The following is an 18763-nucleotide window of genomic DNA, read 5'->3' as shown; positions in this document are numbered from 1 at the left end:
GAGCCACTTTCGCACCTCCACCTAGGAGCCGGACCTGCTGTTGGCTGCTTCTGGGGCTCAGCATGGTTCATGGTGCCAGGACAGGCAGGAAGCCTGCCTCCGCACCCCGTCTGTGCTGCTGACCGGGAGCCGCCGGAGGTAAGCCCACGCCCCAACCCCATGCCCCAATCTCCTGCCCCAGCCCTGAGCCACCCCCAAACCCGGAGCCCCCTCCTGCATCTCAAACCCTTCATCCCCAGAGGTCGTGGGCATCAACAATTTTGTTCAACTGGGTCGCCAGAAAAACAGTTTGAAAACCACAGATCTAAGGTGTTACCTAATGTTACAATGACACATTTGCAGATTTAAGCATCATGAAGAAGCTGGTCTTGCCTCCATACAATTAAGTTCACTTAGAGCAAGTTTTCAACTTCTTTGTTTTGCATAAATTAATTTTTCTTAATAAATCTGTTAGTTTGAGTTAAAATTAAAGATGGATGCTTTAAGAAATTTATTCTAAGGAAATTATTTTTGTACACCTCCAGTTTAATCCCATCCAAAAAAACCTCATCTCAAGCACCAAATTTCACACACAGCCTAAGAACTGATTGGATATAGGTTACTTTTTTAATTTAAAAATGAATTATTTCCCCTTATTGATGATAATCCCATTTTTCTGTTGTTGATTATACTGGCTGTCAAATGGATGCTCTAGGATCTAGGCTTTCATTTAAAAAAAATGATTCTAGACTTCATGGTTGTGACAAGCCTTAAAAACAAGAACTGGATGCTACAAACCCTGTCATCCCATCCCGCACACCGTTGCTTCCCACAGCTATGCCCCCTGAATGCGGCTGTTCACTCCCACAAAGTTCATGTGTTGAGTGCCTGTGGGTGTTAACAGCCATGTAGTGGAAGCATGAAAGTAGGGTTGCCACCTGACCAGGTTTTCCCAGGATCATCCCTATTTTGAGGTAGCTATCCTGGGAAATCTGCAAGAATGCTTAGTACACACTGCCAGCTGTCTAGTTGTATGGGCTCAGGATCCTTTCGGATGTTCCAGGTTTTTGTACCTCAGAAGTGACAACTCTATGCAGGAGGTGAATGAAGATGCGTGTGTGGAGGGGGGTATAAGAAGGCTGGGAGTGAGGAGACAGGGTTGTGCAGTGGGCCTGGAATGAAGTGTGAGCTCAGCACCGGGACAGCAGGGCTGTCTGGGTTCCCCAATGTGCTGAGACAGCTTAGAGCTTCTTCTACTAAACTCAAAAGATATACGGGCTTGCTGAGACATTTCTATTGATTGGAGGAGGCATTTCTGACAGCTGGACAGATCTGTGTGATGTAGTCATAGCTGTCCTTTAAACTTTCTTATTTACCAGCAATAGTTATGAAACTGAAGATTGCCTATCTCCCATTGTCCTCTTTATTTATAGCAATCCTGTTGTTGCTGTGAACTCCATCAGAAGCCTGTGCATGCTCTTTGATTAGATGTTGAGTTATTAGATGTCGAGGTTATTTTCTGCGGCCAGCAAGCTCCTCACAGCCCACCCGCCTCCCCCAGCATTTACCTAGAGTGGCTCCAGCCCGACGCGCACCGGGGGCAGGGCAGGCTCCCTGCCTGCCTGCCCTCCCCCGCGCCGCTCCGGGAAGCGGACAGAACCTGGGGGAGGAGAGGCGCAGGGGTGTGTGTTGATGTTGCTTCAGGCACCACCCCAGCAGCTCCCATTGGCCGTGGTTCCCCGTTCCCAGCCAATGGGAGATGCTGGGGGGCGGTGCCTGAAGCAACAGCAACACACACACACCCCTGAGCCCCTACTCTCCCACATTCCAGCCACTTCGCAGAGCGGCACAGGGGCAGGGCTGGCAGTCGAACCCCCTGCCTTGAGCCCCTTGCCGCACCCTGCACCCCGACCCCCTACCATACCCTGCACCCTGACCCACTGCCCTGAGCCCCCTGCTGCACCCCACACCCCTCCTGCACTCAACTCCCTGCCCTGAGCCCCCTGCTGCACCCCACACCCCTCCTGCACCCCAACCCCCTTCCCTGAGCCCCCTGCCGCACCCCTCACCCTTCACTCCTCCTGCACCCCACACCCCAACACACTGCCCTGAGCCCCTTGCCACACCCCGATCCCTTGCCCTGACTCCCTGCCACACCCCTCACCCCTCCTGCACCCCACACCCCAACTCCCTTCCCTGAGCCCCTGCCGCACCCCTCCTGCACCCTGACCCCCTGCCACACCCGTCATCCCTCCTGCACCCCACACCCCAACTCCCTGCCCTACCCCACACCCCTCCTGTGCCCCCTGGGGGTAGGGAGGGGGTGGAGTTGGGGTGGAGATTTCAGGGAAGGGGTGGGAAGAGGCGGGGCCTCATGGAAGGGGTGGAGTGGGGGCAGGGCCGAGGGCAGTTGCGGGGAGATGTCAGTAATGCGGACCTCAGGCCGATGCACTAGTCCTCATGTGGCCCTCATGGTCATTTGAGTTTGAGACCCCTGCTCTAAGTCATGAGGCAATGTATTAAATAGGACTGTCAGGTAAAACAGTAGTGTTTCCACACTGTTTAACAGATATTTTTGTTCAAAATAGTAATAGAATACAGGGATGGGCTGTACAGATGCAGACAATAAGTTTTGTTCACAACCTAATCAAGGTGCAGAATATTATGTTAGGATCTTGATTTTTTTATTTTAAAGCTAAAAACGTCTCTGCTTAACTTAGATAGTGTTTGTTTATTTTATGATTTAGCAGTTAAATGAATTTTACTCCACAATTCAGGGTGTACTTTTTTGGGGGCAGGGAGGGGGGAAAGAACACATCCACAGCTGCTTGCCCCTTTTCTACCTGTAGCTAAGAGAGAACACACCCTCCTCAAGGATTTCAGCACTGCAGTTCAGTTGCAGGCTACAGCTTCTAACAAAGACTGCACTTCTTACCAATGTATTGTTTCAATTTCCCCTCCCATCACACATCAGCATACATTCCATTGATCAAGTAGTCTATCTTATTATAACGTCTTCTTTTAAGAGATTGAGACATTCTTCTGCCTATTAGCGCAATAACTAATAGCAAAAACACTATCCCAAAAAGTAAAGCTGCTACGAGACCACTTTTGTCACCAGACTGAGGGGCATGCTTGCTTTTTGGAACATCATCTAATAGGTAGGCTTCTGAATCACGCTGACTATTATCCTGGTGCATATTTTGAAAAGGAGACGAGGAATCCTTACTAAGCAAAGCAACAACTGACAAAGAAAAGAGGTCGATGCTGCTAGTACTGTCTGTAGAGGTGGCTATTGGCTTGATAGTGGTGGCAGATGTTCTTAGCCTTGCAAATTCTGTAGCAGTTCTGGAATTCGAGCTCATGTGGTTAGTTGTGGTAAAAGCAGTGCTGGTAGGAATCTGAGTGCTAGTGGTTGTGTTTTTGAGTACAGCACTACTGATAGTGGTAGGAAGCATGGCAGGTGGTGGTGGAGTGGAGGTGCTAAGCTGAGACGTTCGAGCAGCCCTTGTAGGCAATAGCTTGGTTATTTTTTGTTTTGGGAAAGAATCTAAGGTCTCAGGATGTATTTTCTCTTGGTCTTCAGGAAACTGTGTGTGGAATTCAATCTTATCTAAATGTTCTTCTATATGGTCAATGAGTTCAGACATCTGAGAAGTAATAGATTTCTGCAAAGCAACCGTATGATTCAGGTGACCTGTCTGATTGGGAAGGTCAAAGCGAGCTGCTTGTGAAGAAAGAGAGTTTCCATTCGAGTCGTAATTTGCAGGCTGTGAGTCCAGAATCTGTATACCTAAAAATAGAAAGAAAATATATAAATTAATTATTCAATCCACTTTAGCAATCAAATGCTTCCTCTGCTTACTGCTCCTTCTGAATCCAATAGAGAATCACAAAAGAGGCCCACCCCGAAAAGAAACAACTAAACTGCCAGGGCTATCATGATTTTCTCCTCTTTTTAAAAAAAATCACTCAAGTGTTTGGCAATAGGCATGTTAAAATTACAGTTGTCATAGCACAAATTGATACTCCATCTCCAAAGCCTAAAAGTATCAGGCCAGATTCTTCACAGTCTTACAACTTATGTAAGCATTTATCTCTGTGCAAAGAAATCATTTGATTTGATCTGTACTCACATTGCACATGTTTAAATGCTTATACAGAGGTGCAAGGCAGTGAAGAATCAGGCCATTCATCTTCAAAACATTCTTAGTCTCTGCCAACCTGAGAAGCAGAAGTTACCAAGTCACACTTGTATTTGTCAATTTTGCATGTATCTATCTGGTACTTATAAAGCCCCTGTTGCTGCAGAATCTGGGTGCCCCATTCTTTTAATGTTATTATCCTCACAATGTAATTATCCTGTGAGGTAGGGAAGTACCATTATTTTCATTTTACACAGGCACAAAAAGGTTAAGTGACTTGCAAAAAGTCTCACAGGAAGTCTGTGGAGGAGCATGAACTTGAGCCATCATGAGGGGAAGTGGATGAAGAGTTGTTGGAAGCGAGGAGGGGCAGGGTCCATCATAAGTAGTTGACTAAAATGTTCACCCTTTCCTCTGAAGTTAAATGGAATCAGTTTCTAAGCAGCACAGTGCATTGTAGCTCGGCTAAAGCTATTAACTGGAGTCTGGTAGCAAAGTATGCACAGTTTGGCATGATAAAAGCTGCATACAAACTCACACTATTGACAAAGGTTCCACTATGTTAAGATACTGTATATAGATCTTATACAAAACAAAACAAAAATAAAACAAAAAACCCCTAACGCTTTGGGTAATAGTTCTTAGGAAGACTAACTAACCGGCACAGCTCCTTTGTCCACATTTATCATCATCCAATAGCCAGCTGGATTTACCATTGGGTGTGGTGATTCACCCTTATTCACTGTATTGCCTCTAAGTACTGGAGGGTTAACCATATAATGAAATTCCTAAGCAAACAAGAAACCACACACACCCAACACTTAGATAACCTAGAATTAATGGTGAAAGAATCTGACACTTCCTTCAATTGAAAAATCTCTCAGAAATGGATTTTCTCTCTAAGAAAAGTTAAGTGATAAGACGACCATGTTAAGGTTCCACTTTACAAGATCACCATATCATTACAATATGCAAATATTTGGGTGACCTTCACTGTATATCTTTAATTTTCCCCTGCCACCTGACAGCAGCCAGAAACTAAGATAAGCAAGTTGACTCACAGGCTTCCCTCATCAGTGATTGCCCTAGTGTCCCTAATGTAAAACGACATGAAGGATGTACACTCTTGCTTCCCTCAGAATTTTCCCCAATATATCTTGATTTTGACCAGCAACATCTCTGCTCTTAAGAGCAAAATTGTGCAATACACACAAAATAGGTACCAGACTGAGATCACCTGAGGTGTAAGTCAGGATTTGACCTGAAGCTAGCGCACTAACCCCGTGTACTATTGCAAGAGAACAGACAGGAAGAAGACTAGAAACTGAATATATGGAGAATTTAGAAGGAGAGTACGCTGTTAAGTAGCTTGCACTCTGATTTCATCTGCCTTAAAATTGATATAATTAGATACATATAGGACGTTTGAAAAAAGAAGTAGTGGATTTAAAATATACAAAACACATTCATGGTTTCTTCTGACTCTACTGGAAGCCCCTTTATCCAGGGTGCTGTGCTAACTTCCATTATATTGGGTCATGAGGAAGTAAAAAATCTTCACAGTTAATTCCATTAATTGAAATAGAAAGACCACCTACTCCAGCTGCTGTCCTACAAGTTGGGAAATATATTTTAGGTTTCTAGAAGGGACATTAAGCAGCATAGAGCAAAAAAACAGTTATGTTGTAAACTGGAATGCAATAACTTTTTAAAGAAACTTCCATTTAAAACCGTAACCAGAATGGAGAAGATCTTTGTCGTTATATGCGTTTGTTACCACATGGCCTTTTCACAATCTATCCAACAGACAGCAAAAAACAAACAAAAAACCCAACAACCAAATAGAGTCTTCCAAGAACAAGTTATTGATTTTTCTGCAAGCTTTACTCAGTAGTTAGAAAGGGAAATCTACACGATTTGATATTTTATTATTTAACGTGCACCACAAACTCAAAGGTCAAAATCTAGATCAGGGGTCGGCAACCTTTCAGAAGTGGTGTGCCGAGTCCTCATTTATTCACTCTCATTTAAGGTTCCGTGTGGCCGTAAGACATTTTAACGTTTTTAGAAGGTCTCTTTCTATAAGTCTATAATATATAACTAAACTATTCTTGTATGTAAAGTAAATAAGGTCTTTAAAATGTTTAAGAAGCTTCATTTAAAATTAAATTAAAATGCAAAGCTCCCTGGACCAGTGGCCAGGACCCGGGCAGCATGAGTGCCACTGAAAATCAGCTCATGTGCTGCCTTCGGCACCCGTGACATAGGCTGCCTGCCCCTGATCTAGATGATCAAAATCCCAACAGTTCCTAAGGGCTTGGCTACACTTACAAATTTGCAGTGCTGCAGCAGGGTGTGAAAACACACCCTCTGCAGCGCTGCAAATTGCGGCGCTGCAAAGCGCCAGTGTGGTCAAAGCCCCAGCGCTGGGAGCGCAGCTCCCAGCGCTGTACATTATTCCCCACAGGGAGGTGGAGTACGGACAGCGCTGGGAGAGCTTTCTCCCAGCGCTGGCGCTTTGACTACACTTAGCGCTTCAAAGCGCTGCCACGGCAGCGCTTTGAAGTGTAAGTGTAGCCAAAGCCTCAGTTCCTAGTGCATTACCTCTGAGACAAGGAATTTGCCCAACAATACAGTAGATGTGGTCAGCTAAACCACCATTCCTTTCTCATTCTAAACAAAGGAGTGTGGGACTGAACCCCACTTGTAGAAGCCATGCTCTTAGACAAGCACCCAAAGTAGAGCAATTATGCAGTATTCATGTAAATTCGGTTGCGCAACCTGCAGATTACCAAATTCACTCCCTCAAATAACAGTCAGAAAACTGCAGTGTGTGTGTAATTTATGCTGTGGGAAACAGTTTGGTTGGGGGACAAAGAAGGATCTCATCACCCTACATGAATCTTCCCTCCTTCTTCCACAAAGCCAACGGAGGTACCTGAACACTCATGGATGTACCATCAGAAAGCAGACAGTTATTGCAGTCAGAGTCTGACTAATCACACCCTATATTTTTGAGGTTAAAAAAAAAAAGTCATCTTTATTTCCTCATTTTCATTTTAGATTGTAAGCTCCCAACTGCAGGGACCTTGTCTTCTTAAGAAATTGCCAAGTGCTAGGCACACTAGTGGCATTATAATAGAATAGATAATCTTGCTATTGAAAGAAGACAGAGAAAGCAGTACACAAACCACTATTTAAAAAATATAAAAGAAGAGTATTCTACATGACCATTCTCAAATAGTCCATATGCTAAACTACCTTGGAGGTCATCTCCTAGAGGCCATCCACTCTTAAAGGAAATGTCTAATAGGATTCTATGGGTATTCTCATTAGATATCCACCAATATCGCAGTTCGTTATTTGCATGGAGAATATTGTCTATGTTCCAAATGAGAGTATGAGAGGCAGAGCAGAAACCCTACGTAGTTTTTCAGCAATAGCTTCTGTGGCTGGAAACAGAAGATAAAACATCTTCTGAATCACAAACTGGTTCTGTGGTGGTTGAGCTGGAAAAATCAAGTTTGCACTGAATAAAACTGCTCCAATATTTGAGTATTTTTCTTTATCACTAATAACTGTAACCTTGTGCACATTTCTATCTGAAAAAACAAACTTAAAAGGTTTGTCACAAGAAGTGGGCTAGGCTTCTTGGTAACTACCTTTGAAAAGCTTATCAGCAATGTAGGCTTAAGGTAAATGAGCTCACACACATCATTTCCATAATTCAATATGAACAAGAGCCAGAAAAACAGCACAATTGAAAACAATGAGTATAACTCAGCAATTGCACTTTGGCAGATCAGGAGCCCGGCACGGTCACATGTTCTCTTCCCTCTTTCAATCCTCTACATACTCCTGGGGGAGAAAAGAGTGGGAGACGTGTGATAAAAGTTAGATCATAAATTAATTACTTTGACTATTCTGTTTTTGCACCCTAAGAGTTTAAGCCATTTGTTCCTTCCCCTGCCCTGGTTTCCTGGTGTTATCACAGCAAATGTACCCTAACAATTTCTGAAAAAGTTATGCGGATGACCCTGCTAGACAGCATGCTTTCCCTCACCAACCAATTCCTTCCCAGGAGAAAGTTACCTCTTCAGTAAGCTCAGCCTTTGGGAAATATCTGAGAGAGAGAGGAAAAACTCCAGTATATTAAAAAAACCTTGTGTTCTCTGCAAAGTGAGCCATACTGAAACCACCACATCAACTCCCTTGCCGAAGGACAGTCTAATTGTCAATGTGTTATTGACAATTAGACTGTACACAGTGACAATTAGACTGTCAGTGTACAGTCTAATTGTCAGATACAGTCAGTATCTGAAGAGTACAGTCAGATAAGGTGCCAGTGTAGAAGTATATTTTGAGAGACAAGGTGTGTGAGATCTTTTAATGGACCAAATTCTGTCAGTGAAAGAACCAAGCTTTCAAGCTACACAGAGCTCTTCTTCATTACCTCACCCACCTTGTCTCTCTAATATGCTGGAACTGACATGGCTACCACTACACTGCAAAATATATTTTGGTAAGCTTGCTACATCTTAATAGCTGACCTTAGTACAGCTAATGTATTAGCACCAAAAAGTGCACAGTACATTAGAGATGACAAGAAATTCCTGAGTTCTATGTCTTCTCTAAACCTGGCTACTGACATGCAATTTGGCCTTGGGTAAGTCACTTTGCACCTCTGCTTCAGCTTCTCTACCTGAAAAAAAGAGGAATATTACTACTTTTGTTTACTTACTAACCTTGCAGAGATGTTATGAAGATTAATATTTGTACAGTGCTTTCTATAACTAGGTATTTATATGCCCCTCAGCCACCACAATATGATCCCTTCAAACATGTAAAGTGCTACAAGGGTGCTAAATTTCTACTGCTTCCAGTAATATTCAATATACCCATAGGGAATTTTTCCCAAACACATAGAATGTGTCAAAATGGAAGAAGCTTTTTAAGCGCGCACAAACTGTATTATTTCGGAATAAATCCCTGGTCTAAAGAGCTTTTAGTCTAAACAGAAAGCATACGTATGAAAGATTAGAGAGGAGATATAATTTCCTGACACATTAATATTAACTGTGTCTCACACTGTCATGGTATGACAGGATGGGCTTGTTTTGTTTTTTTAAAGAGGGAAAGACTATAAAAGATTTTGAAGTTTAACAAAGTGGGGGCAATCAGGATGCATCATAGGAGATGCAGTTCACATGAGAAGCCAGGTCCATAAAGAAAAAAGGGAGTATAAGGCATGCAAAACTATAACTCCCATGAAGCACTATGGTAGCTTTTCCAAAATGAAATTTTCAGTTTTCAGCTGATCATTTTCCGTTTTACATTTTTTGCTGATAAATCAAAACATTTCTGACCAACTCTAATGCAAACACACATCTGTAAGATACATGAGTATAAACAAAGTCAACGATCAGTTGATTTTAGTATTGTTTACCTCTATTTATCCTGTAGCTGACGAGTCCTTTTGCTGGTTTCATTGGACAAGCTTCCTTACTAGGGCAGTAAAACAGGTAGCAGTTTGGATGCTGGCTTATCCTTCGACCATCAAAAATCATCAAATTACATTGCCTGTCTCCTAAAAAAGGATAATATATTATATACTTTAGCAGCATGAGGTGTGGTATCTGCCTCTTTTATGGCAGTAAGATCTGCTTAGCTTGACTAAAATCCTCCAGATCAGTATGAAGGGAAAAGAATGAATATATCACATTCTGCAGGAAATAATATAGTTATGAGGATTAATAAATATATATAACTAGATACCTACAAGCTAAAAGCCAATCTGCAAGATGTTGCCCCTCCTCCTACGTGTCAACCAGGTCTAACAGAAAAAGTAGGATAAGCCTCCCCTCACCCACCTGCTGGGATTCTTACCAAGGTGCTGTTGCCCTCATATCAGATCTTGGGACACCATTTTTCATATGAGCCTTTGGCTCAAAGGATCCAATAAATTTGAAAAACCACTAATTTCCTTGAATGGCTGAGAGAAGATTTCACCATCCCCACAGCCTCCTGACTGTTTCTGCTATTTGATTCACTGTTAACACTGTGATGCTGCTATCTGCACCACAGTTCATTCTGCTTCTAAGGGCTTGATGGAAAGCAAAGTTCCCAGAAGAGTGTAAGCATTTTATTTGTAGCTACTCAAATGTAACATAAAACAATCCATTGCTTCTTCTTATTCTGTCTACTGGACTCACAAAGTTATGGCTTTGACATCTTGGAGTGGATGGTGAGGGGGAAGGGCTTAAAACCATTGGGCATGCCTAACAATCAAGATACATGCAATAATTGCTCAGACTAATACACATTACTAGGACTTAACCACTAAGGTCTCATTTCATTGGCTAATAGGTTAAGCAACAGACCAATATTCACAATATCTTGTTAGTCTTGCTATGAAAGGAGAGAAATATTCACATTCAGTGCTGAAAGAAGAAAGGAAATGCAGAATGTACTGGTTCTTCCCCTTTGAGGACTGACACCACCAGCTCATCCTATCCCAGCCCATTATAAACATGGCATAAGCAATGATAGAGAAGAACAGAAATCAAGGGAGTATAAGTTTACCTGATATTTTTTTTTCTAAGCAGCAAACATTAATACAAGCTTCCTGAGTTGGTGTATATATTGGCTCGGTCCCTCTGATGCCTTTTGAGAGAGATAGCATCATATCAATTACAATATTTTCCATCTTCTCTAGAGAGCAATCTTGACTGAGGGATGGCCCAGGTATCATGTAACAACACATCATTAGGAATGTGCAAGTAGACCACCAAGTTATGCTGATGGACATTTTTACTTAGGTGCCTTCTTCTTGAGACAGAAACAATGATGAACTTCTTGGTGTTTAACTTCAAGATAATCTCATTTTAAGAAGAATGCATATCTGTGGGGAAAAACAAGGAAAGGCTCCTTTTAGTCAAAGTGAAGTTTTCAACAACTTTTAAGAGCCTTTTGTACAAGTAGCAAATGTAGGTAATTTTTTTTAAAGTTTATATTACATACTTGATGCAAAGTTACTTACTTCCCAACATACTTGGCATCAAATTAAAAACACTGCTACCCTTTTCAAATGAAAAAGGGTGGTGAACACAGCACACAAGAATCTCTCTGAGTATTTATATGGCCCCTATCATCATAATATCTGAGTGGCTCTCAATCTTTAATGTATTTTCATTACATACCTATAAGGTAGGAAACTGCTATTATCTCCATTTTACAGAGGGGAAATGGAGGCAAAGAAGGCATAAGGGACTTGTCCACAGTCACACAGGAAGTCACCATCAGCCCTGGACATACATATTGGAATCCTCTTCCCTACTTTTTCAACCAAGGTGCCCAAGGACATAAAAATGGCAACAAAGGGGATCAGTGCAAACACTGGAAACAGGTGATTTGGAGGATTGCTATTGAGAGACACAGCCCCCCTTACATAACCATGCTCCAAAGGATAAATAGAGTAAAAATGGTTACATAGATTCATAACTTCCAAGGCCAGAAGGGACCACTGTGATCATTTAATCTGACCTCCTGTATAACACAAACCACAAAACTTCCCTAAAATAATTCCTAGAACGTGTCTTTTCAAAAAAATCCAGTCTTGATTTTAAAATGGTCAGTGACGGAGAATCCACCACAACTCTTGGTAAGTTGTTCCAATGGTTAATTACTCTCATTATTAAAAATGTATGCCTTGTTTCCATTCTGAATTTCTCTAGGTTCAGCTTCCAGCCATTGGATTGTGTTATACCTTTCTCTTCTAGATTAAAGAGCCCATTATTAAATATTTGTTTCCCATGTAGGTCCTTACAGACTGTAATCAAGTCACACCTTAACTTTTTCTTTGTTAAGGTAAATAGACTGAGCTCTGCATGTCTATCATTACAAGGCAGGTTTTCTAATCCTTTAATCATTTTCATGGCTCTTCTCTGAAACCTTTCCAATTTATCAAGATCTTCTTGAATTGTGGACACCAGAACTAGACACAGTATTCTAGCAATGGTTGTACCAGCATCAAATATAGCGGGAAAACAACCTCTCTACTGTTACTCGAGATTCCCGTTTATGTGCTCAAGGATTGCATTAGACCTTTTGGCCATGGCATCATACAGGGAGCTCATATTCAGCTGAATATCCACCACAATCCCACTGGCAGTTTTGTCAAGCAAAATAGTGGTTTCAGTAACTTTTTAAATGGATACGCATCCACCACACAAAAAGTACCATCAAATCTAGCAGTGCTGCTGGTACTCTCAGTAGTCTGGCTAAGATTTGAATAGATCATGGAGACTAAATGACCTACAGGTCCCATGGGCAGGACAGCACAGAAGAAGCTTGTAATGTTACTGCCTGTGCTGTATCTTTCTAGTAATTAGAAGGATTCAGATCTCAGGATACTTAAGTCTTATACCTTAAGACTGAAGGATAGCTAATGTGACGCCAATTTTTGAAAAAAGGCTCCAGAGGCGACCCCAGCAATTACAGGCCAGTTAGCCTAACTTCAGTACTGGGCAAACTGGTTGAAACTACAGTAAAGAACAGAATTGTCAGACACCTAGATGAACATGATTTGTTTGGGAAGATTCAATCTGGTTTTTGCAAAGGGACATCATGCCTCACCAATCTACTACAATTCTTTGAGGGGGGGACAACAAACATGTGGACAAGGGTGAACCAGTGGATATAGTGTCTTAGATTTTCAGAAAGCCTTTGACAAGGTCAGAGCCGTCCTGTCCATAGGAGGGACCGGGGCAACTGCCACGGGCCCTGAGCTTTGGGGCGGGGGGAGCAGGGCGGCCCAGGGGCCTAGTGAGGGGCCTGGCGCCGGCAGCAGGGACTGGGCCCACGCCCCGCACTCACTGCCCCAGGTGTTTATTTCTTTTTCTTGCCCACAGCCCCCCCAGGCTCAGTCTCTGCAGCAGCGAGTAACCTGGCCTCAGCCCGCTCTGCCGGCTCCCGGCGTCACCTGCTGCTGCAGGGTCCTAGTGCCCCCCCCGACACTAGTGCCAGGGCAGGCTGCCCCTGCCCCTGCCCTTCCGCCTTGGACGGACCCTTCCCTTTTCCGGACGGACCCTCACCAGCACAGGGGGCCCCCTAGCACAGGTGCGTGCCAGCCAGTAGTCTCCCTCGCCCATCGCCCACCACTGGTGTCCCCCAGAGCCCCACACCTCCTCCTTCCACTGCTCTTTTTCCCTCTCCCAGCGCTGTGTGGGGTCCTCCAATGCCACCTCCAGGCTAGGGCCACCCCCCTGCCTCAGGGTCCTCCTTGCCTTTCAGCTCTCTAGCCTTGGGGTCCCCTTCCCTGCAGTACCAGGACCTGGGGTCCCACAACTCTGCTCTCTCCATCACCCCTCAGGACTGGGGTCCTCCATCCATCTGCTTTTCCACCTCCCCTCCCCTCCCAGCCCCAGAGAAAACAGATCTTAGAGCCCCTCCTCCATGCTGGAGGGTCCTGGGGTGCCCCAGCACCAGGGCACATATAGGCCCTCTAAGAGCTACCCAGTTCCCGAGACATGGATTCTCAGTGTTGCAAATGTGTAATTACATTTTTAAAAAATCCACTGAGGGAAGCGAGACCATATGCACCTGGGAAGTAAGTTTGCTTCAAGGAAGTCCATGAAGGTGGATTTCAGAATGTAAGCGGCACGACACTGATCATGGTCGGTGACTTTTTTTAAAATTATATAAACTTTATTATAAATTATAAAAAAGAACTACAATATAACATAACATTATAATTATGCAGCTGGGCGCTATCAATATTTAACCTGTGGCCAGTAGCTGCTCTTGAAGTTCCCTGTAACCAGATTTCACCTGTATAAATAACGTTAAGGGGGTCCCCTACAGGCTAATTTGCCCCAGGCCCCGCACGCCTCTTGGGATGGCCCTGGACAAGGTCCCTCACCCAAGGCTCTTAAGCAAAGTAAGCTGTTATGGGATAAGCAGGAATGTCCTCTTATGGATCAATAACTGGTTAAAAGATAGAAAACAAAGGGTAGGAATAAATGTACATCTTCAGAATGGAGAGAGGTAAATATTGTTCCCCCAGAGGTCTGTACTGGGACTTATCCTATTCAACATATTCGTAAATGATCTGGAAAAAGGGATAAACAGTGAGGTGGCAAAAACTGCAGATGATACAAAATTACTCCAGATAGTTAAGTGCAAAGCAGACTGCGAAGAGTTACATAGGGAACTCCCAAAAGCAGATGACTGGGCAGATGAACTTCAATGTTGATAAATGCAAAGTAATGTACATTGGAAAGCATAATCCCAACTATACATATAGAATGATGGAGTTTGCATTAGCTGTTCCCACTCAAGAAAGTGATCTTGGAGTCATTGTGAGTAGTTCTCTGAAATCATCCACTCACTGTGCAGCCAAAAAAGCAAACAAAATGTTGGGAATCATTAAGAAAGGGATAGCTAATAAGACAGAAAATATCATATTGCCTCTATATAAATCCATGGTATGCCCACACCTTGAATACTGCGTACAGATGTGGTCGCCCCATCTCAAAAAAGATATATTGGAATTGGAAAAGGTTCAGAAAGGGGCAACAAAAATGATTAGGGGTATGGAACAGCTTCCATATCAGGAGAGTAACAAGGCTGGGACTTTTCAGCTTGGAAAAGGGACGACTAAAGGGGGGATATGACAGAGGTCTATAAAATCATGACTGGTGTGGAGAAAGAAAATAAAGAAGTGTTATTTACTCCTCATAAAACAGAATTAGGGGTCACCAAATGAAATTAATAGGCAGTAGGTTTAAAACAAACAAAAGGAAGTATTTCTTCACACAATGCAGAGTTAACCTGTGGAACTCTTTTGCCAGAGGATGCTGTGAAGGCCAAGCCTATAATGGGGCTCAAAAAAGAACTAGATAAATTCATGGAGAATAGGTCCATCAATGGCTATCAGCTAGGATGGGCAAGGGGGTAGGGGTTCTCTCGCCAGAAGCTGGGAATGGGCGACAGGGGATGATCACTTGATGATTATCTGTTCATTCCCTCTGAAGCACCTGGCATTGGCCACTGTCCGAAGACAGGATACTGGGTTAGATGGACCTTTGGTCTGACCCAGTATGGCTGTTCTTATGTTCTTTCATGAACATAAACTTAAAAGAATTTAAATTATTTTGAAGTCCTGCAAAGATATGGGAAGATATGGGAAGTAGCCTCTGTATACAAACTAACAGTGAACTCCTCCTCCCCCACCTCATTCCCCTCCACACCAGTGCCCCCCACCCCAAAAAGAAGGAGCAAGATTTTTTTTTGATGTCCCTAGTTTAAGGGAACACTCATTGCCCCTCTAAGCAAACTGGGCAACTCGTTGTGAACTACATAACTACAGAGAAGGAGGAGCAGCGCCGCTTACACGGCCATCTGCCAGGAAAAACTGGTTCCCCATCCCGCATATGCGGGTGGGGCAGAGGGCACAATAATCCCTAGGGCGGTCACAAGAAGCTGTGTCTGCTGTTATGTTTTCAGGGAGCCCGAGTCCTGAATCAAAGCCGGTGGGCAGGGAAGGATGCACACAGAAAGAAGAGGAAACGGCTGCTGGGACAGGAAAGGGGGGGGGGGAATTAAAGCACCAATTAACAAGACCACTATTCTAAATGACTTGCAACTTGTTTTCAGTTAGCAGCTCACGGTCAGGCTCCCCAGTGTACTATGCCTGGCCAACAGGACCTGGCTGCAACCCGGATCTCTCTCTCCTGCCCCGAGGAGTAGCAGCTGCTTGGGGTCCCCTGCATCTCAGCCTGCCCAGATCCCCCCTCGCTCTGCTCTCCCCAGACAGCCTTACCGGCAAGAGACGTCCCTCGCCGCGGGCAGCGCTGCCCAGGGAAGCTGCAGCAGCCGAAGGAAGGAGCTTTGCTTTCAGGTCTCCTGGCTCTGGAGGCGCCTCCGGGTCCGGGTGGGAGGAGGCAGAGCCGTTGAGGGCAGGGGAGGGCTGAGCTGTGTGACTTTGAGGTCTGTGTGATCCCGGACGCTTGAAAACAAACTCCCGAGATTAGCTTGACTCCAGGGACTCGTTTTATTGATCCCAATGGGGCTACTCAGCCCCCTGCTCACAAATCATGAATGAGGCTCAAAATGATTGGCATAAGAATAAGATTTAAAAAAAAACAGCAACAAATGCAGATGAGGGGCAATACAAAAGGTGTAAAGTTATCATGGAATTATAGAAATATAGGGCTGGAAGGGACCACTCTATTCTTACTTGAGATCCCCCTATTTAAGGATTGCATTAGTCTTTTGGCCACAGTGTCACACTGGGAGCTCCTGTTCAGCTGATTATCCACCAGAACGCCATATCTTTTTCAGAGTCACTGCCTCTCTGGATAGTCTCCCATTGTATAAAAGTCTGGCCTACATTCTTTGTTTCTAGATGTATAATTTACATTCAACCGTATTAAAAAGCACATTGTTTGCTTATGCCCAGTTTACCAAGCAATCCAGATCCCTCTGTATCAGTGACCTGTCCTCCTTGTTATTTACCATTCTCCCAGTTTTTGTGTCTTCTGCAAACTTAATCAGTGATAATTTTATGTTTTCATGCAGGTCATTAATAAAAATATTAACTACTGTAGGTTCAAGAACTGATCCCTGCAGGACCCCCGTAGAACTATACCCCTTCTGTGATGATTTCTCAGTTATAATTAAATTTTGAGACATATCAGTTAGCCAGCTTTTGACCCATTTAATGTGTGCCACGTTCATTTTATATATTTCTAGATTTTTAATCAAAATATCATGTGGTACCAAGTCAAATACCTTACAGAAGTCTAAGCATATAACATCAACTCTATTACCTGTATTAACCAAACTTGTAATCTCATCAAGGTATATGTCTTATAATCTCACCGAGGTATATACTTGAAATACCGGCACTATGGTTCACTTTTTGATCTCCGTCGCCTGAATGCAAAGACTAAGACAGTGCAGAAACTCCTTCTTGAGGCACTCTTTGCCGATGACTGTGCCCTCATGGCTCACACTGAAAATGATCTTCAGCACATTGTCAACAAGTTTGCTGAGGCCTCGCAACTCTTCAGACTAACTATCAGCCTCGGAAAGACAGAAGTTCTTCATCAACCTGCACCTGGATCAAATGCTTCTGTCCTGAGTATCTCCATTGATGGCACTCAGCTTAAAGTAGTGGAGAACTTTAAATACCTGGGTAGTGTCATATCTAGTGATGGATCACCAGATAATGAGATCAACGCACGAATATCCAAAGCAAGCCAGGCACTTGGCTATCTGGTGTCAAAGTTTTAAACCACCACAACATCCGGATGTCAATAAAACTGCTTGTGTACAGAGCTGTTGTTCTCTCATCTCTTTTGTAAGGGTGCGAAACATGGACACTATATAGGCGTCACATCAAGCAGCTCGAAGCATTCCACATGGGCTGCCTCCGCAACATCATGAAGATCCGCTGGCAAGACAAAGTGCCCAATCTCGAGGTCCTCAAGAGAGCCCAGATGACAAGCATCGAAATGATGATCATGAAGTCACAGCTACGTTGGACCGGTCATGTCAGCCGCATGGATGCCAACAGAATCCCCCGCCAGCTTCTGTACGGTGAGCTCTCCCAGGGCATCCAGCATATAGGTCGTCCACGGAAACGTTACAAAGACACCATCAAAGCCAATCTGCAGTACAGCAGTATCAAACCTAGGGACCTTGAGGACACCGCCAGCGACAGAACACAGTGGCGTGCAACTGTTAGAAATACCTGCATCGCCTTCGAGGAAGACCGCTGCCGGCGTCTACAAGAGGCACGCGAACGACATCACAGAGCATCAGCAGCGCACAATCCACTGACTGCGAACTTCCCATGCACCATCTGTAGCCAAATGTGCACCTCTAGAATGGGCTTGTACAGTCATCAGAGGGCACACCAGGAGACCAACAATAGATGATCTGCACAGATTTGTCATAATTGGATCGATGGACTACCAAGAATCTCATCAAAAAAGATATCAGGTTAGTTAGACACAAACCCATGTTGATTGACATTAATTATATTACGTTCCTTTAATGTTTTATTAATCAAGTCCCATAACAACTGATCCATTATATTGCCTGCAATTGATGTCAGACTTGCAGGCCTATAATAACTCAGATCATCCTGTTTACCCTTTCCAAATATTGGCACAATATTAGCTTTCTTCTAGTCTTCTAGAACTTCCCCAGTGTTCCGAGACTTATTGGAAATCAACATTAATGGTCTCTGAGCAATTCAGCCAGCTCTTTTAAAATTCTTGGACATTATCAGGATACCCTATCAGTCTTCTGTTCCCAAGATTAACATGCCCAGGTTTTTTTTTGAACCTTTCCTCATAGGTCACATTTTCTAAATCTTTCAACACCTTTGTTCTCCTCTGGACTCACTCCAATTTATACACATCTTTCCTAAAGTCTGCCACTCAGAATTGGAGACAGCACTCCAGCTGAGGCCTTTCCAGTGCCAAGTAGAGCAGGACAATTACCTCATGTCTTACAAACAACACTCCTGTTGACACCCTAGAATGTGTGACACTGGTAGACATGCTGCCAGCTCTTGTCATGGCTGTAGGTGTCAGCTGAGCATTGATAAATTCATAGCTGGAAACCAG

General features: G+C 43.7%; 1 protein-coding gene across 3 annotated transcripts in view; it reads right to left on the bottom strand.

Annotated features, from left to right (window-relative positions):
• The window catches only part of MANSC1 (MANSC domain containing 1), a 32654-nt gene that overhangs the window by 6516 nt on the left and 7375 nt on the right, over positions 1–18763 (bottom strand). The window contains exons 1-4 of one of the 3 annotated variants that reach the window (XM_039497129.1): positions 15946–16087; positions 10707–11025; positions 9571–9711; positions 2915–3772 (exon numbers count right to left, since the gene is read on the bottom strand). In XM_039497129.1, coding sequence (XP_039353063.1) covers positions 2943–3772; positions 9571–9711; positions 10707–10932 — 1197 coding nt within the window. In that variant the 5' untranslated portion in view covers positions 10933–11025; positions 15946–16087 and the 3' untranslated portion in view covers positions 2915–2942. Of the gene's footprint in view, positions 1–2604; positions 3773–9570; positions 9712–10706; positions 11026–15945; positions 16088–18763 lie in introns of those variants that run through there. The other 2 variants (XM_039497127.1, XM_039497128.1) reach the window with 2 other exon arrangements.

Source organism: Mauremys reevesii, linkage group 1, assembly GCF_016161935.1.
Source record: "Mauremys reevesii isolate NIE-2019 linkage group 1, ASM1616193v1, whole genome shotgun sequence".
Classification (NCBI taxonomy): domain Eukaryota; kingdom Metazoa; phylum Chordata; order Testudines; family Geoemydidae; genus Mauremys; species Mauremys reevesii.
This window is presented reverse-complemented; position numbering and strand designations above follow the sequence as displayed.